This window comes from Impatiens glandulifera, chromosome 2, assembly GCF_907164915.1.
Source record: "Impatiens glandulifera chromosome 2, dImpGla2.1, whole genome shotgun sequence".
Taxonomy (NCBI): domain Eukaryota; kingdom Viridiplantae; phylum Streptophyta; class Magnoliopsida; order Ericales; family Balsaminaceae; genus Impatiens; species Impatiens glandulifera.
This window is the reverse complement of record NC_061863.1, coordinates 52,709,181-52,734,440: the sequence shown is the minus strand read 5'-3', so window position 1 is coordinate 52,734,440 and position 25,260 is coordinate 52,709,181. Positions and strand designations below refer to the sequence as shown.

The window sequence follows — 25,260 nt, the reverse complement described above, 5'->3', positions numbered from 1 at the left end:
AGATTAACGCGGTCAAAATCAAGGATTTACGTAGAATCGTTAACTAGTTGTAAACTCGTAAAATCATGAGTTTATATTAAATCGTAAGAGTTTAATTTAAAAAAATAATAGTTATATATCATTATTATTTATATATATATAATTAAGTATTTTATAATTAGTTAATTTTAAGAAATTATATATTTTAATATAAAATTAATTAAAAAATAATAATAAATAGATAACACTATAAAAAAATATTATTTATAAAATTAATTATATTAATTAATTAATTTAAATAAATAAATAATAACTTTATTTTTTTAATTTTAAATATAATTTTTTTTATAAAAGTAAAATCGTTTAGAATCGTAAAATCAAAATTATTTATAAACTCGTAAAATTGTAAAATCTTAATATCGTAAATTTAAAATCTTAAGAGTTTACCTTATTTAAGAGTTTACTTAAAATCAGACTCATTAACCTAATGTGAAATCGTAAGATTTTAAGAGCCAAATCGAGATTTTAACCGCCATGAAAGCGATGTATGACATCGCTTTACATAAAGATTATGGCTTATAAAAAAATAAAAACTTAAAAAGAAGAATGCAAACTAGCCATTAGATACGGACCCAGAATTTATAGTTGGGTGGGCTTAAAAAAATCAGGATAGGCTTAAAAAATAACGAGAAAATTTTAGATTAAACGAGTTTATAAAAGTAAGTTTTAAAAAAAAAAATAATAATAATTATATAAAAAAAAAATTGCATTATATTAATTTTGTAAGAAATTAACGTGCAATGTCACGTATTTACCATAAAAAATTCAAAATAATTTTTATTTTTATTTTTTTCGGGGTGATATAAATCCGTCATTATTAGCAACTTTTAGACAAAAAAAAAATATTACTAAAAATAATAGTCTCAAACTCCCAACAACTAGAGCGGTTAGACGGGCCAACCCATGGCGGGGCGGGCCTACCCATCAAAACCCATCGTTTGAAGGGTCGACGGCGGACCGGCCCAACATCCCGGCGGGCTAAATATCTTCAACCCAACCCAAGGTGGGTTGCGGGTTAGGCGGGTCTCACTACAAATAAAAATTATTAATAGTTTTAGAAAACAAGAGTTCAAGAACATGATCAAATAATCATAATACAAACAAGAGTCTTGTTTATCTTTACACATTAATTGACCAAATAATTCAACAAAGTAACTAAAATTTGAAAATTTCATAAAATAGAAATTTAGTAAATATTATTAATCGAGATATAATCTATGTCAAATCATTCTTCTTCGTCGCTTTTCTCTTCAATGTTTGCATCAGCATCCTCTAGAACATTTAATCATTGTTTTGACAATATTGATGTAACTATTACGTTGCCTTCTTGATTTTTATCTACATATGAATTACACAAAAATGAAACTTGATGTCCCATAATGTTTACCTACACATTTATACTATTTTTTGCATCCATTACATTCAACTTTTATTATATTTTCAATACCTTTCATTTTCTTAAAATACATCAAAATATGAGAATATTCTCTAAACTTTTCAGATGACCATTCATCATGCTTATGCTTAGAACTTTCAAATTCATCAACATCCAAATTAATATCTTGATTTTGAGAGAAATCCATTTCAAAAATAAATATGTTATTTAACATATTATTAAGTTTCCGACTTTTAATGTGAAATTCTGGATTTGACCAAGTTTGAATTCACGGAACCTTAAAGATGAAAACAAAGAGAAAAAATACGGAAGAAATCAGTAGTGTGAGTCTCATGATGATTTATCCTAAAATTTTATATGAATGGTCTTTATACTACATGAAAATTTATATACCAAACCCTAAATTGCGCAACCGTTTATATATTTAGTAAAAAAAAAGTTTTTATTTTTTTAAACATCACATCTTGTCAGCATTTGTCAGTGTTTGATCAGTTGAATTGTATACTTTAAGTGGGATACGGAGTCCCCTACATTACCCTGATTTCTCGTCGCTTATAATCTCTTCTCCAAAATCAATCTGTGCACTCTGAATCGATCGACGCAACTCTATCCATGGACGTCCAGACCGATCCTATGAATCGAGAGAGTAAGCGGGGCAATTTTATTCAAACAAGTTCTTCTTCCGCCGCCGCCGCCGATTTAGTCACCCTCGTTAGGTCCCTGCCTCCAGAAATTATTACAGAAATTTTAAGCAGACTTCCAGTCAAATCACTTCTCCGATGCAGGTGCGTCTCCATATCTTGGAATGCTTTGATTGCTGATCCCATATTCGTGAAGAAGCATCTCAAAGCTTCTCAGAATGAAGAACAACTTCTTATCAGATATTCTCAATGGGTTCGTACTAGTGATGTGAAATCTGTTTACATCTCAGATGTTCTGAATGAAGAGTTTCCAACTGAACTTTCATTAAATTTTCCAAAGAAATACTCAAAATCTGATATATGGATCATTGGCTCATGTAATGGGCTAGTTTGTGTAGTTATTGATCAAGCTAAGATACTTTTATGGAATCCATCAACTAGGGAATCCAAGAAACTTCCCAGTTGCGGTTATAAAGAGCGTGCAAGTCGGTTTATTGCATATGGGTTTGGCTATGATGAACGTAATTCCGACTACAAGGTGATCGTTATTAACTGTAAATCAACAAATTTCACTGGCCCTTTCTCAACTCAAATAAAGATTTACGGGTTGAAGAGTGGTTCATGGAGGAAGGTTAAGAATTACCCTCAATTCTGTCCGTTGGGTGATATGGGAATGTTTGTGAATGGAACACTTCACTGGGGAGCAAGTATTGATACAGGGATCAATAGTTATCAGAGTATCCTTACTTTCGATATGTCCGAAGAAACCTTTTCTGAAATATCACAACCCTGTTTTGGGGAATCGGTTTTGGATTCTGTGATATGGGTTTTAAATGGATGCCTCTGTATGCTAATTAACTATCATGATGAGAGGAAATTTGACTTATGGATAATGAAAGATTATGGAAAAACTGAATCTTGGACTAAGTTGTTTTCATTACCCTTTCCAGAGGGTCGAATGAATTTTCAGTTTACACCATTGTATATTACCAAGAAAAATGAAATCCTTATGTTGTTTGGAAAACAATTGGTGCTGTTTCATGTGGAGAATAAAGTGATCACAATTTCTTATCCTGGCCTTAAAAATGCACACAAACGTTGCCTTGAAGCTCTCACTTATACGGAGAGCCTAGTCTCGCCTTCTCCTGAATGATGCCATCAACAATAGATCAGATTATTGATGAAACGGTAAAATATTACTTTTATTTAGATTCTTTGTTATTTAATTCATTCAGTTTAACAAAAAGTAGTGTTTAATTACTTAATTCATATAATTTGTATGCTCTTGAGAAAAATGAATTTTTATTTGAAGTTTAGATGATTCCGGGATTTTATATGTTGTATATTTGCAGAGGAGAGTAGAATATGTATTAATCTGGATTAAAATTTACTTTTCAACCTATTGTAACAAAAGTGTTTAAAATGGGTTGTTATAGTTTTAGAAATATTATGGACAAATAGACAAAGAAAATGTTTGGAATTTCTCACCCTAGATAGATATTTGTACAATTGTTTTTTTAATAAACTGTCAATTGTATGCTAGACTTTAGCAAAAAGATGACAATCTTTTTATCTTATTTTTGGATTAAATTTATCTCATTAAGGCTTCAAGATAGGTAGATATAGACTCATATTTTGTGAAATTTAAGTTTTTTCCATGGTTACTTAGTGTGCATTGGACTTATATGACTTGAGGTTTCATGTCATATTATTACAAATTATCAAGTTGTACAGCATTTTGATCTTGTTGATACAATTATCTTGTTTTTGGGTTAAATTTATCTCATGAAGGCTTCAAGATAGATAGACATAGACTCGTATTATACTGTGAAAGTTTAGTTTCTTCTATAGTTACTTAGTGTGCATTGGACTAATATGACTTGAGGTTTCATGTCATCTTATTACAAATTATCAAGTTGTACTGCACTTTGATCTTGTTGATACAATTATCTTGTTTTTGGGTTAAATTTATCTCATGAAGGCTTCAAGATATATAGGTAGGCATAGACTCGTATATTGTGAAAGTTAAGTTTCTTCCATAGTTACTTAGTGTGCATTGGACTAATATGACTTGAGGTTTCATGTCATCTTATTACAAATTATCCAAGTTGTACTGTATTTTGATCTTGTTGATACGGTATTGTTTTAATTTTCATACATAATTTCTTGGAATGAAAAAAGGATCTTATCACCAACAAAGAGATTATTTCAAGATCTCAGAACTTGAATCTAGTTTATAGTTTAACTTGTCTATAATTTTCTTCTATTCATGAATATTGTGTTTGATCAATAATTTACATAAACTATATGTTTTATTTAGATCGTATTTGACTTCTACATTGATGAAAAAATTATTAACCTGCAAGTGGTTTATTTTTCCTTAATTGCAGAGGAGTTAATGTTGCAGTCTAAATAATCTTTGTAGTTCAATGAAGAAGACAAGTCATCTTTGTAGTTCAATGAAGAAGACAAGTGAAGATGACGATGATAATAGTCTTTTCCTTTTTAATCCTTCATACAAAATATCTTTGGAAAACAGTTGGAAGTGTTACATTTTCATTTATTGTTATAACTGAATTTTATTTTTTTACTTTTTTTTAGACAATTTATAAACTAAAGTGTTTCTAGTTTTCTAATCTTCCTTCTCTCTTTATCTTATTAACATAATGCTTCATGATGGACTATTATATATATGAAAAATGATTGTGAGCACTACTTTGGGGGAGCGACTCGTACAGCAAAAGTGACATTGTTGTTATACGAAAGTGACATCGTTGTTATACAAAAAAGACCTCGTTGTTATACAAAAGGGACGATGTCTCTTTTGTATAACAGCGAGGTCACTTTCGTATAACAACGAAGTCACTTTCGTTGTACGAGTCGCTCCCCAAAGTAGTGCTTCCTATCATTCCTCTATATATATTAACATTTTTATTATTTTTTTCTTTTTAATTTATTAAAGTACAAATATAAAAAAAAATCTTTCAAATATTATATATGTATATAGATAATTATTTGTAATATTAAGTTAGTAAAAAAATATGTATAATCTATGGCTTAGTACCAATTTTGAAAATACCAAAATAGCTATTTGGGTCTTAGAATTCGAATTATTTGCTTGATTTAAAGCTTAAAAATTTAATTTTGCAAATTGAGGCTTGAGTTTTCAAAATTTATACAAATATGACATTGAGACTGCATTTTGACCATTCAGTTCGGGTTGACAATTTAACTGGTTGAGCGATATTGTCCTGAACTTGGGTCAAAATCTCTAATTTAAATCTAATTTGTTAATTTGTAATTAACCCGAATACGACCTAATTGATCTAACTTGACTCGAACCCAATCCGATAAAACCCGATGTAACTAATGTCACATTTCTTTATTTTAGATTAAAATGACATCAGTATAAAACAAAAATGAAGTTAAATCACAAATTTATTTACAGAAACTATACATGAAAAATTGAGTGAGTGAGAAATAGGAAAAGACAAATACAAAACTTTATAAAAGAAAACTATATACGGGTTGATGAGTCTACTTTGGATCATTTAAAGTCGACTCGATTTTTATTTGTTTATTAATCAGGTTAAACAGGTCGACATAATTACGATCCGAACTCAAAATTATATGACTTTAACGTGATTTTTTCGTATTTAGTTCAGGTCGTGTTTTCGTATCAGGTCAGAAATTACCGACTATACTCCCAAATCCCAATTTACTTTAAAAAAATCAATTTGTTTTCAGTTTTGGTGGATTTAAAAAAAAAAATCTTCAATAGTATCTGGTGGAGTGGATTATTTGACAAAAAGAAATAATTAAAATTAGGATTTCATGATTTCAATTTTATTAGTTGATTATATATTTTTCTTTTGTTGGTGTCAGAAATGATATATAATATGAAAAAAAATACTTTATTAGTTCACATTTAGTAAAGAATACCAATAAAATATATCAATTTTAAAAAAATAAACAAGTCTAAAAAGAAGAATTCATTGTATACGAGAAATAAAATAACTTAATAAGACTCTCAAAAATACTTTAGTATAAATATCATCTCTCAAATTATTTCATTTCCACTCATTCTATCCATCAATTATCTTGATTTTGTGTGATTATCGAAAATTAAATTGATTAACAATTCCCTCAAATTCAACCAAATATTTGTGGTTAGTTAAAATAAGTTTTGAATTTGTTGAAGATTAAACTCATTTCAAATTATGATAAATAATTTGAACTGGCAAGGAAGGTAGTTAAAAATATTAATATGCCAAACTAAATTATTTCAAAAAAACATTTCATAGAAGATTTACAATAGATATGTACTTGAAATCGTTTCTACTTCCATTGGATGGGACTGGGAGTACCCCTTTACGAATGGCCTCGTGTTCTGTATTTCCTTCTCGTTTTCTTTTCTTCTCTTTCCCTTCTCAAAATCTCAGACCCTCTAAAATAGTTCACTTATCGCGCCGCCGTTATCTCCCCTTCCGCAGCACAGCAACCGCCGTTAAAGAAGGTCAAGTTATCAGAAGTCCGGGCCTCATCGCCATAGAGTACGCTGACCTCAGCCTTCCTAACAAAGCTCCCGAGGTAAATCACATTCGCCCAATTTATATCTTGAAAATTTATAGTAGGGTCCCATTTGAAAACTGATATTGAGATCACCACATTTGAAAACGAAATTTAAAGAATTTATCATTTGGGTGCGGATTCTGATCCAGAAACAAAATGTTTTTCAAATAGGACCTGTCTATGTCTATGTCTAACCCAGTTGGTTGTTTTTGCTAACATTCAAAAATATGTGCTTGTTACAGGATCTGGGTCAGGTTCGGTTAAGGCAGCATGTCAACCCTCTTAGCGCCTCTTTCTCGGTATTCTCTTTCACTATCTCACACACAAATGGATAGATATGATTAGAAAAGACACGACATTGTTTAAACACCGAGCTCATTCTTTGTTTTAATAGGTTCCTACTCCAGCACCAGATTGGAGTCAGGTGTACAAGGACACAACACTACCCCTTATGGTGGATATTGGATGTGGTAATACACCTCTTCACAATTCATTGTTCTTCTGAAATTATAAATAACAAATCTTTTAAGTACAACGGAAATGATGTGATTGGAGAGCAAAACTACGGGCAAATTACCAAAAATTATATCTAGTTTTTGATCAATGGCAAAGTAGGATGGTTAATATGGAGACATAGAGAAGAAAAAACATATATTGCTGCTCAACAGATCGAAATAAGTTTCATACCACGAAAGGTGTTCATGAATCATTATGTGCTTAGTTAGTTAGGTATAGTCTATCAATATAATAATTCTTACTTTAATTGCTTTATAATTTTTATAAGCACCACCTAACGTTTGAAAATGGTTCTATCCTTTCAAATAATTTCTTATAAGCTCCACCTTGATTAACAACTTTCCTAGGAACAAATTTAGAAGATGCTAAATATTCAACTGATTTGACGATGGATGAGTTGTTCAATGAACAACGTTGAGGTCATGTATTCAAAACTTGGTATAAACACTGTTTGTATTATTAGTAACCATCTTCGTGACAACTATAAAAAAAATCTAGAATATTGATAAACTTCTTAATTCCTATCATCCATTTCCTCTAATGGAATTAACATGTCAGGTAGTGGTAGATTTGTTCTCTGGCTTGGTAAGAGAAATCAGGGCTCTACAAATTACTTGGGACTGGAAATAAGGGAAAAGGTAGAAATTTCTGCAATATTTTTTCTGTTAAAATTGTCTTTGCTTGACATGAGTTACTTATGTAGTGACTTCTATTTCGATTTTCATTCCAGCTGGTTAAACGTGCAGACAGTTGGCTAAATGATCTAGGACTAAGGAATGTGTAAGTTTTTTTCTTGGCACGTCTCTTCTTAGATTATGCAAAGAAAAGGTTGGTGGTTTATATTGTTGCAAATAAATGTATTGCAGACATTTTATGTATGCGAATGCAACCATTTCTTTCAAAGATATTGTATCCACGTACCCTGGCCCATTGATGTTTGTTTCTATACTGGTGAGTAACCTGAAATAAAGTCTGCATTACATAGCAGTAGTTGGAATCATGAAATGTTGAGTGCCTTATTCTTGTGTATGATACTTGCAGTGTCCAGATCCACATTTTAAGAAAAGACATCATAAAAGAAGGGTCCTACAGACTCCTTTAGTGGATTCTATTGCGAGCCGTCTAATGCCTGGAGGACAGGTTTGTGCAGTTCTATGCTGCCTCTAAACAAATTTTATAGTTTTTCCTGCAACTTATTTATTTTTTTGAATGTAGAATTTCATATTTTCTATAATTTTGGACAACTTATGTTAAGATCTTTTGTGAATATAATCAGAAATTGAGAGAAATAATATCATCAATAAATTAGGGGGTATTGAAGTTGATTTTGTTTATGTTGAAAGAGTTTGAGACAAGATGATATTGTTATGTTTTGGTTTTTTAGTTAGGCAATTCTTTTCTGCATCTGGATTCAGACTCTCGATTGAGAAACTACCAGTTAAATATTGAATATTGTGTGCATTCTTAACTCTCTTTTGCTGTCAACAAGCAGGTCTTTATCCAGTCGGATGTATTTGAAGTGGCACTTGACATGAGAAGCCAATTCGATGTCCATTCTACGCTTTTACACATTGACACTATGCACTGTGACAAAGATGGTTGGTTGTTGGAAAACCCAATGGGAATAAGAACAGAGAGAGAGATTCATGCTGTACTTGAGGGCGCAAACATTTACAGAAGAATGTATAAAAAGATGATCTAATGGGTCTCTTTCATGTTTGTTAATGCATCATCAGGTAAAAAGAAAAATGCCCCTTCTTTGGGATGATGATGACAATTTGAAGGTTTCTTCATGGAAGGGCGATTATTGAGAAACACATGGAGTAAAACAAGTGAAAGAAATCAAGAAATTATTCAAAAGAGGAAGGATTGTCTGTCTCCTGTTATGCTATCCAGCCTTAACCATTCTTGTCACATTAACCGGGCTTAGTGGTTTTTAGGTTCGGCAAGTTTTTTTTGTTCTTTCTATTTGCACTTGTAATGTTTTTAAATTTATAGTAGTTGTGAAGCAAACCACATTCGAAGCAGAGATGGATCATTTTGGATTTGACATAGTGGGGTTTGAATGTTTTCTTTTCAATTCATGTCATTTTTGTTCTTTTGAAAATGGTTAGAAGACTTCAACTCATAATTTCTTGATCGTGTAACTTCTGACTTTCTATTCATTTAACTCTTGACATAACTTCTTATTTGTAACTTGTAATAATAATTCTATGACATTCTATTCTTTTTAATTCATGATAAATTTGTATTTATTTGGTTAAATTTTCAAAAAAAATCAATTTTGTTGCTGACTATTATTGTAATATTGAATTTTTTGTATTTTTTTAGTTATGTTTTAAAATAAAATCATTTTCAACGTTAATTATCTTTATTTACCTTTTGGCTTCTTCTTTCAAGATAAAAGAAATTCTTTTAACAATTATAAAAAGTCATTTGATTTTATTTTATTTTAAATCTTACAATATGATAGAAATAATAGTTATTTAAACATAACGATAAAAAAACATACAAGTGTTCATAGACAAACATAACATAAAATCTATCGTTAACTAGTTAGAAAACTAGTGTCTCCACCAATTTTTCAGTAGATAACTCCATTATCGTCATAATAATAGCATTGTTGTGTAAACTCATCAGTCGACCGCAATCACTGAATGTCCTACAATTTATTTCAAACCAAATAGTCCACAATACAAAATCGGGATAAGGACTCATCCACTCAATCTAACCGAGCTCGCAGTTTTTATCCAAACATACCAACAACCGACGATTGACTTAGGCATCACTCACTCAATGTAAATCATATTTTAAAGTATGCTCTAAATCGCAATCACTCTTTCGTAAGGCAAAAAGTAAGTGATGTGTTGTTTTCACTTATTCGCAACACATTCTGTAACGACTAACCATAATATATCATTTTTTCATTAATCTATCATCATCAATCAAGATTTTTTTCATGTATTATACTCTATCAAAAAATGAGATTTTTGAAGAAAAATTTATAATTCCATAACTTCTCTCGTAGAAAGTCATAGGAGGAAATCTTTGTAAATAATGACCAAATTTAAAGGAAAAATATATTGGCAACGTAAAACATCAAGTGAATAATGAATCATCACCCAGGCCAAATTAAAAACAACATCATTTCATTTAAGATTATCTCTCTATCTTTAAGTCTTCTTATTTATCTGATTCTAATCGTGAAACTATTTGAATGTTAATTGAATATGTTTTTGACCAAAATATTTATACAGTGCAGCCGAAACAAAAGTTAAGAATGACAATGCAAGACTTGTGACACTGCACTAAACATCGTCCCATAAATTGATCGATGAATCGTCGTCTACCGAGAATATGCACTGCCCACGGAAAGACTTCCTCATAGTAGAGATATCTCTCCAAATGTTATGATTAGCTGGTTGAAAACTAGTTTTTGGTGAATCTTCCAAACCAATCATCTATATAATTGTATATCATCATATCAGCTTATAAATAGTTAGACTCTAAATAGAATCTACTGCATCATTTTGACCAGAGTGATTTGTTGAATGACTTCAAATCTCTTATTTACGCTCCCCTTAATTCTTGAATCTCTTTACTTCAATACAATTAATCAAATGACCAAATGACAAATGAGGATGTGGAGTATCCCAAAAAATTTGCACATAATGTTTTTACATATTCAAAACCACACTTTTAGAAATAAGAAACAAAAAACATCATAAAACTGGGCATCGAGTTCAATACATTGTCGATAAAAAACCAAGCGACCCCTTTTCAAAACCATTTTGTTCTTCTAGATATATAACTTTCTCTCAATCTTAAAGATAATCGGTCCCAAAAATATTTTGAGCGGGTTAACACTCAACACCAAGAGACATACTAATATAAATAGACGGAAATGTTCAAATATCAAAGCTCAAAATATTTGCTAGAGTTGTTTTCCTCCTAGTGGAGATAGAGTCTGAGAAAAAAAATATTATACTTATTGATATTGACTTGCAATTCAGAGCATGTTCCGAACAATAAAAAAATATCACACATATGTTTGACATGTTTTTGTGTGGCTATATACAATTCACAATGTAGCGTAAACGAATAGCAGATGAGAAATGAAAAAATGAGACATATTTGTCCCGCAATTCACTTATCTGATTAGACCATTTTTTTCCGCAAACTTCAACAATCTAGAAAATATTTCAATGACAATGACGAACAAAAATAAGGACAACGGTTCACCTTGTCTAATACTCTTGAACTTTTAAAAAACCTTTTAGGACTTCTAATTGTTATCGCTTCTATTTCCTCAAGTGTGAAACGAGATTCCAAAACACTGTTAGGCTCCTCACTATACAATTTAAAGATACGTCATCTATTTTCGGTCAGATCGTGTACGGTTCCTCCTTAAACAAATTCTTGTATAATTGCACGATACTATCTGAATCATCAATTCACAATCGTGGAGAACACCCTGAACCGAAATCGAGTTAATCGCATGATTTTCGCTTGCGCTTTCAATACCCCGCCCGCGAATTTATTTTAATTACCATGCCCTCTCTCAGGCAACTCAAATGAATTTGTTGTAAGTTAACCATTTCAAAAAATGAGATTTTATATTTTTATATTGTTCATATACTTTCGCATCTAAATTTTGAATGGATTATTTTGAATTTGTAAAAAATATTTTTTCCTATACAACTAACTACTTGATTAAATAAAATTGATTAAATAAAATTAGAATAAATTCATTATAAAAAAATTACAACAGTTGTTGGAAAAAATAGAAGCCAAGAAACCCTCCCAAAACCCCACTAAACCCTAATTATCTAGGGTTCTTATCCATCGCAACTGCCTTCTTGCTTTGTTACATCTGATTGAATCTCTTAAGAATCAATCAAAAAATTTCAACAATCACTACTTTCAAGTGTGCTGTAGAAATGGAAGCAAACGTTCTGCAAATGATTTCTCTCCTACCTCACACTTTTTCCCTCTTCTCGACGAGGAGCCAATTAGCATCTGTAACACTCCCTCATAGTAAGGCCAATTCACGTTCTAGCACAGGCTCAGATCCAATCAAACCTCTCGTCTGTTTCTACTTTGGCTTAGCTTTGTTTCCTCTTACTCTGTTTTTGAATCATTTTTGGTGGATTTTTCTTTGTGACCTTTCAGTTGTACTCAGGTGCAAGAAATTAGAAGATCGAGACCTTGAAGGGCTCCCTAAAGAATTCTATGACGATGTAAGTGACTGTACGAGCTGAGTCCCAGTTTCTGTCTGCATTATGAGACTGGCACTAATACTTGTTAGATTAGGAATGGCAAGCGCGGCAAAGAGAGAAGACAAAGGAATTTCATAAAAAGCGTCAAGAGGAAGACGACGAGGAGGAAAGGAAGGTGGATGAATTTCGTGAAATCGCTATGCGTTTGAAAGACTATCCAGAAGAAGATGTTCGAAACGCAAGGCTATTGGTTGCAAGCTTCATTAGAGCTGCTGAAGAAGTGGAAGAGGTAATTTGCTTGCTTGAAATTCAATTTCATTTTAATCACATCATGTGCTTGCTTGCTTGAAATTCATAGAAGCTGTTTGTTCCCGTTTGCAGAAAATTGAGGAAGCTGCTGAAAAGGGAGAACTTAATGAACTCATTCTAATGGTCATATGGAACCGCCTTGATCTTGCTCGACGTGATGTATGTTGGCTGACCTTCTTGTTCTTAAATTTGAAACAGTAATGTTAATAGGCCTGTATTTCAGGATGAGAAAGATGCAATCAGAAGCCTTGATCTCTTATATAGACGAGTTGAGGTAAGAACCGAACATCAATGCTGCATTCCAAGGATTTTATAATGAAAGTTCCATTTGAAATGTCATTGCAGACAGAGATTTTGAAACGGGAAGCTTCCACGAGTATGAGATTGTTGAATGATCTTCTCAATATGCATGATGGATTTGATGATGAAGGCTGGCTGAAGGATTGTAGAAAAAGTATGATTGAAACCTTTCCTCGGGAGGACCCATTCAGCATTCTCGTTCCAGCAGGCTTTGACATTGATCAGGTATGTTTCGTTTTCTACATTAAATCTGGTTATAGGTAATTAACATGTAAACATATGGAATGGTTCATTTGTTTTTGTGAAATTCTGTCAGCACAAAGGGCCAATGAGACCAACGGCAGAAATGGACAATATACTCCTTAGGGCAGATTTTATAAGGGAGGTAAACGAGTTGCTTCAAGAAGTGCGGTTAGAGGAAACCGAAAGAGGTGAGGTTGGGAGAGGAGGGATGGATGCAGAATCTGTTGCTAACAGGATGAAGCAACAAGAGAAACAGAGAACTATTAGACAGGTAGAAGCTCTTTTAGATCTTGCAGTCAACTTGAAATGGTAGTTGATATATGCTAAATTTTATAACATTTGATTACCTAAAAATTGAACAAGTTCTATAAATATATTCAAGACGATAATGATCAATCATATATGGACTTAGTCCGAATAGTAAATTTAGCACCAACATTGATCCTAGGGATCCAGAGAGAAAGCGGTGCAATGCTATTCATACCGGACTTCCATATAGTCCAGTAAATTATATCATATGACTAAAATTTAATAATAGAACTGTCTTTTAGATAGCATTGAAACTCGGACTTTTCGTAACCAAGCATCGAATCAAATTTGAATATCTTATTTGTGTTTTAAGCAATGTTATTCTTTTTTTTTTTGTTTTTTACGGAGAAAACCAAGTGATAATTTTAAAATCAAATTTTATTTAATGTTGAGCTTTTCATTTTCATATCGATTTGAAGATGAACTATGAGGACGGGTCTAAGGTTTCTTAGGTGTTACAAAAACCTTAATGGGTTCAAGTCCTCTAATGCGACTCTTTTAGTAGATCACGATGTCTAGGTCCTTCGGACACGGATAGGTATCAAAGTCTTTGTTAGCACAATTTTTGAGCTTAATTAATCATTTTTTTATTCTTGAACCACATGATACCATTAGCTAGAACTCCGTGGAAACGAGTTGTAGTCATAGTTTTAAAATATGTGGTCTGTCTGCTAAACGGTTGAATGGACGGTCCGATTTTTGTTTAAAATACGGTTACCTTTTGAACCGATCAAAATACGGTCCGAATTTTGGCTTAAATACAGTTACTTTTTCGAAAGTTTCCATTATCAAGATTGGATCTGTTCTTCTCCCTCGTTGGGCGACTTTGATCTACTGTTTCTGCATCAAGACTGGATGTGTTTTTGTTAAAGGGGAAAGGGGATTATGAAGAGTGAGCCAATGGTTGTGGCGTTGATGGAGAGGTTGGGGGGATTTTAACGGAATGATTGTGATCTTGATGAATTATTATTTATGGATGAAATTTAGGCTGCGAAGTTGGAAGGAATTTCATTGGTTTTGAAACTAAAGAAGTTGAGGAAAATATTTAATTTTAGTTTTTAAAAAAATAATTAAAATTCCGTCAAATTAATGGAATCGAAGTTAAAAAATAAATAAATAAATAAATAAAATAGTTAATGACAGTTAGCATAATAAATGTTTAATTGATTTTTTTCTAATTTGATTCAAACAAATTTATAAAAATAATATTAAATAAATTTGTATTGGTTTGGGAATATTTGATGGAGTAATATGGGTTGGGTTTATCTAATTGTGCATCTCATTCATTAACTTTTCTTTTTCCTATTGAGCGCTATCTTAATTTTCCGGGCTTTTTCTCTTTTCTATAAACAATAAATTTTCCTTAAATTTTATTTTTTTCATCTCATTCACACGTTAATTTTTTTTTTCCGAGAATGCCGCATCATTTGCATTTATTCACTATTTGGTTAATTCACAGGATAAATTTTACTTTCACACTATCCTATGTTTTTTTAAAAGATTATTCATGTAGAAAGTTGGTAAGATTGAGACTGTATAGCCCTCTTTTTTTTTTTTTTTTTTTTTTTTTTTTTTTTTTCACTCAAATAAGCTAAATATATCTATGTCTATCTCTATCTATTTGTCTTTCCTCTAGTTTAAGGAGGAATGAAAAATCACTTTGTCAATGTATTGATGTATTTATTCAGCGGTCGAATTTGCTGTCCTATAATGTGTCATACTAGATGTCTCTTAGATCAAAATTCTTCAAAATTATAGAAAAAAACTAACTTTTTATCAAGATAGAGAATAATTTTGAAGGATTTTAAACAAGGAATCTAGTGTGACATATTGTAGAACAACAGATCGACTTCCTGAATAAATACATCAATACATTGATAAAGTGATTTTTCAATCGTTCCTTAAACATAACTAGAGGAAAGACAAATAGATATATATCAAGATAGAGAATGATTTCATTCAATGTGACAACATAACAGATCTGGTCTTTTTCTTTAGGGAACGAATCTGTGTATTATGACATGTCTTAATGATTGTCTATTTCTTCAAAATTATTCTCTCTTTTAATGAAAAGTTCTTCTTTTTTATATAATTTTAAAGTGTTTTTAAGAAGGGTATAGTCATTGAGACATGCCATTGGGATAGCAAATCAGGCTTAACCCTTTATTAGGATAAGTGTAGAAGTTTGGGAAAGATGGGCCTTGGCATCATATAAAAATAGTATATTTTAAAAACTTATACAGAGTCATATATATTTTTTTAGAATCGATAAACTCAGCGAAAAAAGATAGCGTGAACAAGACCATGAATCGATCACACGTTTGAATATTTTTTATTTTTCTCTCTCCTACTTAATTGCATTTCTGACATTTTTAATTTTTCTCTCTTATTCACGTAACATGTTTTCTCTTTTTTAGTTGAGTTTATCATATATATATATATATCGATTCATGGTCTTGTTCACGCTATCTTGTTTTATTTTTAATAATGCCATCAAGCATATCCTCCCCTAGAAGTTTGGGATGCCTTATATTAAAACATATAATAATAATATTTATTATAATTAAAAAAATAATTTTGTTTAGTTGAATAAATATTATAATTGATAGTGTAGGTTTTTAAATTTTGTTTTTAGGGTGATATGATAAATAAAAAAAGTTTTATTTATTTATTTACCATATTACCCCTTCTCTTGTGAGAGGGGAACATGAGAACATGATAAGTTTGCAACAGAAGATCTCTTCCCATTAGCAAAGGGTACTTTAAACTGTTGATAACAAATGAATGTGTTAGAAAATAAGTTTTATTTTTTTATATATTTTTTTGAACGATCCTTTTGAAGTTCTATTATTTTTCCATGAATTGTCATGTTTTTTTTTTTTTTTTTTTATCTCTGAATAAGAAAAAAAAATTATGTCTCGTTAGTTTGGGTAATTTTTTTTATAATTTATTTATAAATAATTATTTTTAAGGCAAATTACCTGAGCGGCCCTCGAACTATCTCGATCGCTCACTTTTGGCCCTCAAACTAATTTTTGAAACAAATCGCCCCTTCAACTTTTATAAAGGTCACTCGTGTCCCTTCCGTCAACTTTTTAGTTAAACTTAACAGTTTAAGTTTAAAATATTATTTTTTTATATATTATCTTTAGTATTAATAAATAATATATATTATTTATTTTTATCTATATATATATATATAATTTATATATATTATCTTTAACTAATTTATATATAATATTTATATAATATATATTTTAAAAAATAATTTAAATGTTAAAAGTATTTGAGTAGTTAGAAGGTTATAATTACTTTTAATCTTTTAAATTATTTTGTAAAATATATATTCTATAACTTATATAAATTTATATATATATATATATATATAATTAATGATTAGGGATAATCCATATAATTTATTTTTAAACTTTGTTTTATATATATTAAAAATAATTTATTAAAAGTAATTGTAACCTTTTAATTACTCAAATACTTTTAACACTTAAATTATTTTTTAAAATATATATTATATAAATATTATATATAAATTAGTTCAAGATAATATATATAAATTATATATATAAATAAAATAAATAATATATATATTATTTATTTATTATATAAAAGATTTAATAATTATATAAAATTTAATAATAATATATATATAATATTATATATAAGCGATTTAATAATTATATATATAAATATAAAATATAAGATTAAAGATAATATATAAAAAAATAATATTTTAAACTTAAACCGTTAGGTTTAACCAAAAAGTTGACGGAAGGGCCACTGGTGACCTTTATAAAAGTTGAAGGGGCGATTTGTTTCAAAAATTAATTTGAGGGCCAAAAGTGAACGATTTAGATAGTTTGAGGGCCGCCCAGGTAATTTGCCCTTATTTTTAATGTCTCCTTGGGGTATTAATTTAAATAATATTCTGATTTTTTTTATAATTATATATATAAATAAATTTAATAATATTGGTTGATTAAAATAAACTCTACTTCTCATTATATTTTTATTTTTCAAACTGGTCAAATAACAATCACATTTCTTTTTTTAAATTAGAAAAAGTAATGAACTTTTCTATTATAATTTAAATATTTTTATTTTTTTTTCCTTAAATGATATTAAAATATATTATCCCAAAAATGAAGTTTTTTTAAAATTCATTATCATAACTATGTTACCAAAAATTTCTATTGTAATTGAAATATTTGATTTTTATTCCTTAAAATAATATTAAAATATTTTCCCAAAATGATTTATTTTCATAATCCTATAAATTTGGAGTCAATAATGGTAGTAAGCTAATTACATAATTATTAACAACAAAATCTCAACAATTATTTTTTATTAGTCTACAAATTTTCATTCCTCTCTACAATCCATATAAATAAATTAAGTCATTGAGGCAAAACATATTTTCATTCTCTAATTGTATCACAAAAGAATTAGTATTTTCTTCTCACCTTTTGATACACTATGTCTAGAAGCAATGAGAAATATGCATTCATTTCCAATGATCATGTAAGGAAAATTACATTCAAGACTAGGAAGGGTGGCTTGATTAAGAAGATGTACGAACTATCCACCCTATGTGGAATCGAGGGGTGTGTCATCATAACTAACAAGGATGATCCCCAACCAATAGTTTGGCCCTCGGTGGAAGATGCTCGAAAGACTGTCGAAAGGTTCAGAAGCCTTCCGGAGCATGAGCAAACGAGGTGGATGGTGAACCAAGAGAGCTTCACTAATCAAAGACTCAAGAAGATTGAAGAGAAGCTGATGAAGCTGAGATGTGAAAACCGGGACAAAGAGATCACACAAAAAATTTACCAAAGTATGTGCGAAAACCCTATGAACGTGGCTTCGAAACTTAATGCAAAAGAGTGCGAAGAGATAGTTAATATGCTTAACCGACACATAATAGAAATGAAGTTAATTATGGAGTCGAGGGAGGGTTCGTCTTCCAATCTCCTTCCACAAGAAAATGGAGTTGGCGAAACTGGTCCCCGTTTCCCTTAAATTAATAAGCAATGTTTTATTTTTGTAATTTTATATGTATGCCCTTCCTTTGTGACATCTTTTTTTATTAATGGATAAGTTTTTCAATTTCTAAAACATATACAATTTTGTGTGGAAAGTTGGGAGTTCTACTTTTCTTTGGTTCTAGTCTAAATATTTTAGTTATCAATGTTAAATAATTGTCTTTGCAAAGTTAATCTGAATTTATTTCCAATCAACATTTTAAAAACATATATTTATTTGATGATTTTTGCATTGTTAATAGATTATGCTAGTTGTTTTTTCAATAGTCATGTGTAGGATTTCTTCTTTAATTGGATAGTAGGTAGGTCATTTATATCATTAGTCTTTGGTGGTTTATGGTATGACTGTTGTTTTAAAATAAAAATGTGAATGAATTTTAATTGATTTTTTTAAATGAACGTTTAAACACAACAATTAAATGTCACATGGAATGTGTGAGATTAAAAAAAATGTAATCAATGCGTTACATAATCAATGTTAGAGCAACATTCCTCTAACATAGTATAAAATCTTTTCAAATTCACTCGTGCAAATCAAATGACAAGAGTGATTCTTAAGAAAACTAACCGATTCGATTTCCACTTAAAATCTCCAACTATAAATATCATGAATTATCGGCTTATATCTAGAACATTCATTTCGATTAGATAAATAACATTACAACTAGAGAGGTAAGTGATTCGGTTCGGTCGGTTTTTTCATTAAAAAAATTCATCATAATCGTTGGTGTCGATTTTTCAAAATCTTCCGTCAATTGACGGTTAAACGTCGGTTCTATTTTGTCGGTTTTAAAATTGATTCAATCGATTTATCAGTTTAATCGTTGAAAATATATAATATATATATATAATAAACTAAGAAGGAAAAATAAAAAAATATGTATAATATAATATAATAAAAATGAAAATTTTTAGTTGAGCTTTATAATAAAATTTTAATAAATGAAATAATAAAAAAATTATTTAACTTAAAAGAAATTGTATTATAATATTAATTAAATTAAAATAAATTTAAAAAAAAAAAGTATTAAATAAGAAATATGTGTGATAAGATTTGAACTAAAAAAATCTCATATTCATACTTTACCACTAGACTGACCGATGACAATAAAGAACATATTTAAAATATATTAAAATTCGTATATATAAGATTGGTCGGTTAAATTATCGATTTTTTACTATCTAAATTGTCAACCAACTGTGCAGGGTCGGTATAGAAAATTATGAACCGTCACCGTCCATAACTCGGTCATCGATTTTTCATATATATATATATATATATTTGTTTACACTCTAATTAATTACAACCAAATGTTTATCAAAAAAAAAGTTTTAGAAACACCATATTTTCATGTCATTTATCTAGAGGACTTAGGTGAATGAAATTACTCTTTTGGCCTTGAAATGAGAAGAAACATGATCATTTGTTAAGCAACAAATATATTTTCCAAAAAGTTTTTAGGAACACCCTATTTTCATGTCATTTATCTAGAGGACTTGGTGAAAGAAAGTACTCTTTTTGGCCTTGAATTGAGAAGAAACGTGATCATTTGTTAACCAACAAATGTATTTTCTTGATTTTATTGCTGAAAGTGGGTTAATGGGCTGTAAAGCTGCATTAGCTACAAATATAGTAAAAAATTTATTATAACTACTATTAGTTAAAGAAAATCTAGGAAATAATATGTATATATTGAATTTGCAATCCAATTTTTATGCTTGTGGTCAAATTATTTTTTTTTATGTTACTATATTAATCAAATTGTGTAATGTTGACTATCTCTAAGAAGAAGAAAAAAAAAACATTGTTTAAGTCTTTGGGGAGAAAGAACACTTCCAACATTTTTTTAGCTTAAGAAATCTTTTGTTTTGAAATTGGTTGAATCGAGTTTTAGCCTATGTAAAAATTTAATTTAATTTTCAAATTTGATTAAGTCGATTTATCAAATATGATATTAATTAATTTATCCATACTAGTCATTTGAAATTCTCAATCCATAGCTAACTAATTTATTTATTTTATTTGGATTAGTTAACATGAGTTGGATTTACCTAAATTGCACATAACCTCTTTAACTGGACAACGTTTAGGGTTTCATTTTCTTTCATACCAAACATTTCATTTTGTTAGTTGAAAACGTGTGTTTTTGTTTGATCTTTTCTAATGGGATTAAAACTATTTATTAAAATATAATATTAATTAATTTATCCAATACTAGTTAAACGATTCTCAATTCATATCCAACTCATTTATTTATTTTATTTGGGTTAGGTAATATAAGTTGAGTTTAACCAATTGTGATAACTTTTTATGAGACAACGTTTAGGTTTTTTTTTACAAAACGTTTCATTTCGTTAGTTGTAAACATGTTTTTTTTTTAACTTTTCTAATTTGATTAAAATCATTTATAGAAAATGATTAATTAATTTAACAAATACTAGTAAAAAAATTCTTTATCTATACTCAGTTCATTTATTTTTTTTATTTGGGTTAGGTAATATGAGTTGGGCTTACCCAATTGCACATAAAAGTTTTACTGGACAACGTTTAGGGTTAGGGTTACGAGATAACATTTAGGGTTTCTTTTTCTTTCCTATAAAACGTTTCATTTCGCTGGTCGTAAATGTATATTTTTCTTCTTACACTCTTTCATTTCTTTTCTCTACCCATCGGCTGCGGCCGTCTTAAATTTTGGAAGGAATTTTGTGAGTAACAACGTTTTTATAGATCTTCTTTTTTTCATCTCATTCAAGTTTTCTTAGATCTTCTATTTTTCATCTCACTCATGATTTTTAATTTTTTTTAATTAAGGAGAACTAGAATGATACCTCACCGTCATGGCCCCCTGCGTTCAATCAAAACGCTTTCAGTTGAAATTAAACCTGTAATTTTTTGGTCTATTAAGCCAACTTTTACTTGGCTCCTTCGGTAAGATTTGTTTTGTAGGGTGATACACAACATTTTTTTTATTTCAAGTTTGGTTAATTTTGACGATGAATTTTACTTTTACCTTATCCTATGATTTGTTTAATGGCTTTTGAAGATTATTTATGTTGAATGTGGGCAAGATTGCAGGATGTAGCATGTAGGGATCGGTTTTTCTTCACTTAAATGAGTTAGATGTATTTGTCACAAAGAGTTGTATCGCGGCATTCATTTGGCATAATTGTTTTTGATAGAGCTCAATAAGAGTCCTTTTTTTACCCTGACTTAGTAACTTTTGATAGAGATCTTATATTGGACATCTTTGTAGGTCATCGAGTTTTTGATTTGGATGTTTCTCTCCTCTTTATCTTCCCTTTAGTTATATTTTTGAATGGATTGAACATCCATCTTATTAGTAGTCTTGATCATTTATGTGTCGTGACTAGTTTGAGTTTTTTTATCATGATTTAGGAACTTTTGATATATAGAGATCTTATACTGGGCATCTTTGTCGGCCATCAAGTTTTTGATTTCGATGTTTCTCTCCTCTTTGTCTTTGTCTTTTCTATAGTTATGTTTATCGATGGATTAAGGATTTATCTTATTATTAGTCTAGTTCAATGTATTGTGACTATTTTGATTTATTCATTGTTTAGGAGATTATTATATTGGTACAAAGGTATTTTTTTATGATTGTGACACAAGTTTTTTTAATGTTTTCGCTAATTCTTTTAAGTTAAACAAACAATTATTTTATTTTATTTTATTTTTTTAATTTGTCCGGATATGATTAACACGTCACACAACTATTACATAATTTTTTTTTATATTTTTTATCAACATCACTTTTTTAATTTTTTTTTTATTTATACTTTTTACTAATTCAATATTAATTATGAACTGTTCTATTATAATTAAAATACTTATAGTTTTTTCCTTAAATGATATTAAAATATTATCCCAAAAGTTTATAAAAATTAATTATTATGGCATAACATTTTCTGTTGTAATATAAATTTCAGATTTTTTCCTGTAAATGATATAAGATATTATTCTAAAAATGATGTTTTTTTAATTTATATTCATATCCAGCTATTTAGTCAATAATGGACTAAGGTAATCACATAATTATTTACAAAATCTTAACAATTATATTTTTGGACATTTTTTAATTTTATTTTTGCTAAGAAGGATTGTGGTTATCCTTAATCATTAATTGCTACAAATTTCCATGCATATAAATAAAGCCATTGAGTGAAAACAAATTCATCAGTGAAAATATATTTCCTCTTCCAATTGTTTCACAAATAAATCTTTGTTTCCTTTTCTCATCACTTTTGTTACACTATGACCAGGAGAAAGGTGCAACTTTCCTTCATTGCCAATAACAGTGCAAGGAAATCTACACTCAAGAAAAGGAAGCGTGGCTTGGTCAAGAAGATGCACGAAATAACCACCCTATGTGGGGTTGAGGGGTGTGTCATCATAAATGACGACAATGACCCTCAGCCAACGGTTTGGCCCTCGGAGGCAGGTGCTCGAAGGACTATCGAAAGGTTTAGAAGCCTTCCGATAGACGACCAAAACAAGAGGATGGTGAATCAGGAGAGTTTCACCAAACAGAGGCTGGAGAAGATTGAAGAGAAGCTGAAGAAGCAGAGGAGAGAAAACCGGGAGAAGGAGGTCACACAAAAAATGTACCAAAGCATGTGTGACGGACCGTTGGTCGTGGCCTCCACTCTCAATGCAAATGAGTGTGATGAGGTGATCAACATGCTGAGCCGACACATCATGGAAATGAACATCGCCATGGAGACACTCCGTGGCGGCGAGGCTTCGTCTTCCAATTCCAATTCCCTCCCCTAAACACTCCCCATTTCCCTTAAATTTTCTTTATGTAATTTATTTTTGTAATTTCATATATGTATGTATGTCCTTTGTGACATCATTTCTATCAATAAACTAAGTTTTTCAATATTTTCAATATTTGTCTTTGAATGTATGTCATTCTTAATTTAATTATGCTTTCTTCTTTTAGATAGTAAGTATGTCATTTATTTGATTAGTCATTGAAGTTTATATTATTAATGCAAAAAGTAAAAATAGTAACATATGATTTAAGTAACAATTAAGGGCAGGGGCGGAGCCAGGATGAAAAATTACCTGGGGCTGACTCCAACTTGTATCTCAGATTTAACTTTCTATGTTCCGCTTTTTTTTTAATAAAATTTTCACGATTATTAGAAGATGAAAACTCGTCATGCCCTCTTAGAGCATCCCCATCGGTAGGTACAAATCTGATGTGGACAAAATTTGTACCTGGGTACACTAATGGGGAGATAGGTACAAATTAGGAGAGAGAAAATTGAGTAGCAAAGTTTTGCTACTGGGTACAAATGAGAAAAAGTCAAAAAAAGTGGTCCCCACCCCCACTTTTTTATACAAAAAAATAAACATTTAAAATTTTTTAAAAATAAACCGTTTTATTTAATTTTTTATTTAACAAAATATGATTTAGTAGTCTATTTTTTTCAAGTATTGTTGTGATGATAATTTCTTAAATTATTTTTAAAAATTATTGATTTTTTTTAAATTTTTTAATATAATTTATAAATATTAGTTTTATTAATTTAAACAAATTAATATAATAAAAAATAAAACAAGATTACTTGAATTATTGAATTAAAAAATATTGTATGAATTAGATGATGTGGATGGTGGGACCACAATTGTACTTGAGATGGTTGGGGAATAGAGGTATAAATTGAGAGGTATAATTTATTTGTGATGTGGCTGCTGATGTGGCACATATTTGTACCTATGTATGGGTACAAGGATGGGGATGCTCTTAATGCACACGTTTGCAAAGTGAGCCACCGAGTGCTTTCAATAGTTGTTGTAAACAGTAATCTGTTATTTTGTTTTTTATCTGAAGACTGTGCATTTAGTACTTTGTCAATATGACAAGGATATTCATTAGATTATCAAGATATTCAACTGCCCTATTATGTGGTGAAATATTATATCCTATATGCATAACAAAAGAACATTTATCCTAATCATTAACTCGTTTTCAATATTTGAATCCATCTATTGTAAATGTAGGTTTTTGGGGTTGCTTATGTTAAAACAAGAAACATGGGAAACAAAAAGCAACATCTTTCAAAGGAGAGTATTCTAACCAAGTAAATTTCTTAAGCCAATGACTTTGGAACCGTCGATTTTGATTTCCAAATTTGGTCGGCGGGTACTCATCCTTAATAGGTTGATATGACCTCATCTTGATATGAGCTCGTCTAATTTCAACCCTTTGATTAAAATGATATTTCCATATCAGAATACGTAATGTTGGATCAAGTTTAAGAGAACTTACATCAACATCAATTCTAGGAGATTTGTTAAGTTTTGAGTAGGGATATCAAATTCTTTATTTTAACTTGTGTATTAATATTAATTTATATTTTTCTTAAAAATTTTTGAAATAATTTAAAATTAAGAAATATAAAACACTATTATTATTATTTTAATTTTTATATTTTACCCTTATAAATAATTTGTATTATTAATTATATTGAAATAAATAAAAAATAATGTATAATTATTATATAAATATAAATTTAAAATAAATAATATTATTATATGATTTACTAAATTTTATATATAAATAAAATAAAGATGAGGCCAAGGTTTGATCACCTGACTTCATATTCACATTTCAATAATGTAGCCAACT

At 29.7% G+C, this 25,260-nt stretch overlaps 5 protein-coding genes across 6 annotated transcripts; all 5 read left to right on the top strand.

The window, feature by feature from the left end:
- The first annotated feature begins 2,027 nt into the window (after positions 1-2,027).
- Positions 2,028-3,229, top strand: LOC124924906 (F-box/kelch-repeat protein At3g23880-like). Its single transcript, XM_047464889.1, has one exon. It carries the CDS (start codon positions 2,048-2,050, stop codon positions 3,227-3,229), a length of 1,182 nt encoding a protein of 393 aa, XP_047320845.1. The 5' UTR covers positions 2,028-2,047.
- Positions 3,230-6,433: 3,204 nt separating this feature from the next.
- Positions 6,434-10,093, top strand: LOC124926867 (tRNA (guanine-N(7)-)-methyltransferase-like). Of its 2 annotated transcripts, XM_047467175.1 has the most exons (9): positions 6,434-6,666; positions 6,891-6,947; positions 7,043-7,118; positions 7,723-7,802; positions 7,895-7,944; positions 8,031-8,115; positions 8,206-8,304; positions 8,657-8,880; positions 9,963-10,093. In XM_047467175.1, the coding sequence occupies exons 1-8, from the start codon at positions 6,454-6,456 to the stop codon at positions 8,864-8,866; spliced, it is 870 nt and encodes a 289-aa protein (XP_047323131.1). In that variant the 5' UTR covers positions 6,434-6,453; the 3' UTR covers positions 8,867-8,880; positions 9,963-10,093. The 2 variants fall into 2 exon arrangements, with proteins under 2 accessions (XP_047323131.1, XP_047323130.1); XM_047467174.1 differs by lacking the exon at positions 9,963-10,093 and having other exon boundaries at positions 8,657-9,003.
- Positions 10,094-11,981: 1,888 nt separating this feature from the next.
- Positions 11,982-13,628, top strand: LOC124926866 (protein PALE CRESS, chloroplastic-like). The gene is made up of 7 exons (XM_047467173.1): positions 11,982-12,228; positions 12,337-12,404; positions 12,478-12,672; positions 12,765-12,851; positions 12,916-12,966; positions 13,038-13,217; positions 13,309-13,628. Exons 1-7 carry the CDS (start codon positions 12,105-12,107, stop codon positions 13,546-13,548), a joined length of 945 nt encoding a protein of 314 aa, XP_047323129.1. The 5' UTR covers positions 11,982-12,104; the 3' UTR covers positions 13,549-13,628.
- Positions 13,629-18,035: 4,407 nt separating this feature from the next.
- Positions 18,036-18,578, top strand: LOC124924905 (agamous-like MADS-box protein AGL80). The gene has a single exon (XM_047464888.1). It carries the CDS (start codon positions 18,036-18,038, stop codon positions 18,576-18,578), a length of 543 nt encoding a protein of 180 aa, XP_047320844.1.
- Positions 18,579-22,874: 4,296 nt separating this feature from the next.
- LOC124924904 (agamous-like MADS-box protein AGL80) lies at positions 22,875-23,393 on the top strand. Its single transcript, XM_047464887.1, has one exon. It carries the CDS (start codon positions 22,875-22,877, stop codon positions 23,391-23,393), a length of 519 nt encoding a protein of 172 aa, XP_047320843.1.
- The last annotated feature ends 1,867 nt before the right edge of the window (positions 23,394-25,260 follow it).

Excerpts from the sequence above, each read along its gene's own strand:
- LOC124924906 (XM_047464889.1), top strand. The coding sequence starts at position 2,048 with ATGGACGTCCAGACCGATCCTATGAATCGAGAGAGTAAGCGGGGCAAT.
- LOC124926867 (XM_047467175.1), top strand. The coding sequence starts at position 6,454 with ATGGCCTCGTGTTCTGTATTTCCTTCTCGTTTTCTTTTCTTCTCTTTC. Across the intron at positions 6,667-6,890 it reads TTCCTAACAAAGCTCCCGAG|GATCTGGGTCAGGTTCGGTT; the intron begins GTAAATCACATT and ends TGCTTGTTACAG. Across the intron at positions 8,305-8,656 it reads GTCTAATGCCTGGAGGACAG|GTCTTTATCCAGTCGGATGT; the intron begins GTTTGTGCAGTT and ends GTCAACAAGCAG.
- LOC124926866 (XM_047467173.1), top strand. The coding sequence starts at position 12,105 with ATGGAAGCAAACGTTCTGCAAATGATTTCTCTCCTACCTCACACTTTT. Across the intron at positions 12,229-12,336 it reads CAATTCACGTTCTAGCACAG|TTGTACTCAGGTGCAAGAAA; the intron begins GCTCAGATCCAA and ends GTGACCTTTCAG. Across the intron at positions 12,967-13,037 it reads TCTTATATAGACGAGTTGAG|ACAGAGATTTTGAAACGGGA; the intron begins GTAAGAACCGAA and ends ATGTCATTGCAG.
- LOC124924905 (XM_047464888.1), top strand. The coding sequence starts at position 18,036 with ATGTCTAGAAGCAATGAGAAATATGCATTCATTTCCAATGATCATGTA.
- LOC124924904 (XM_047464887.1), top strand. The coding sequence starts at position 22,875 with ATGACCAGGAGAAAGGTGCAACTTTCCTTCATTGCCAATAACAGTGCA.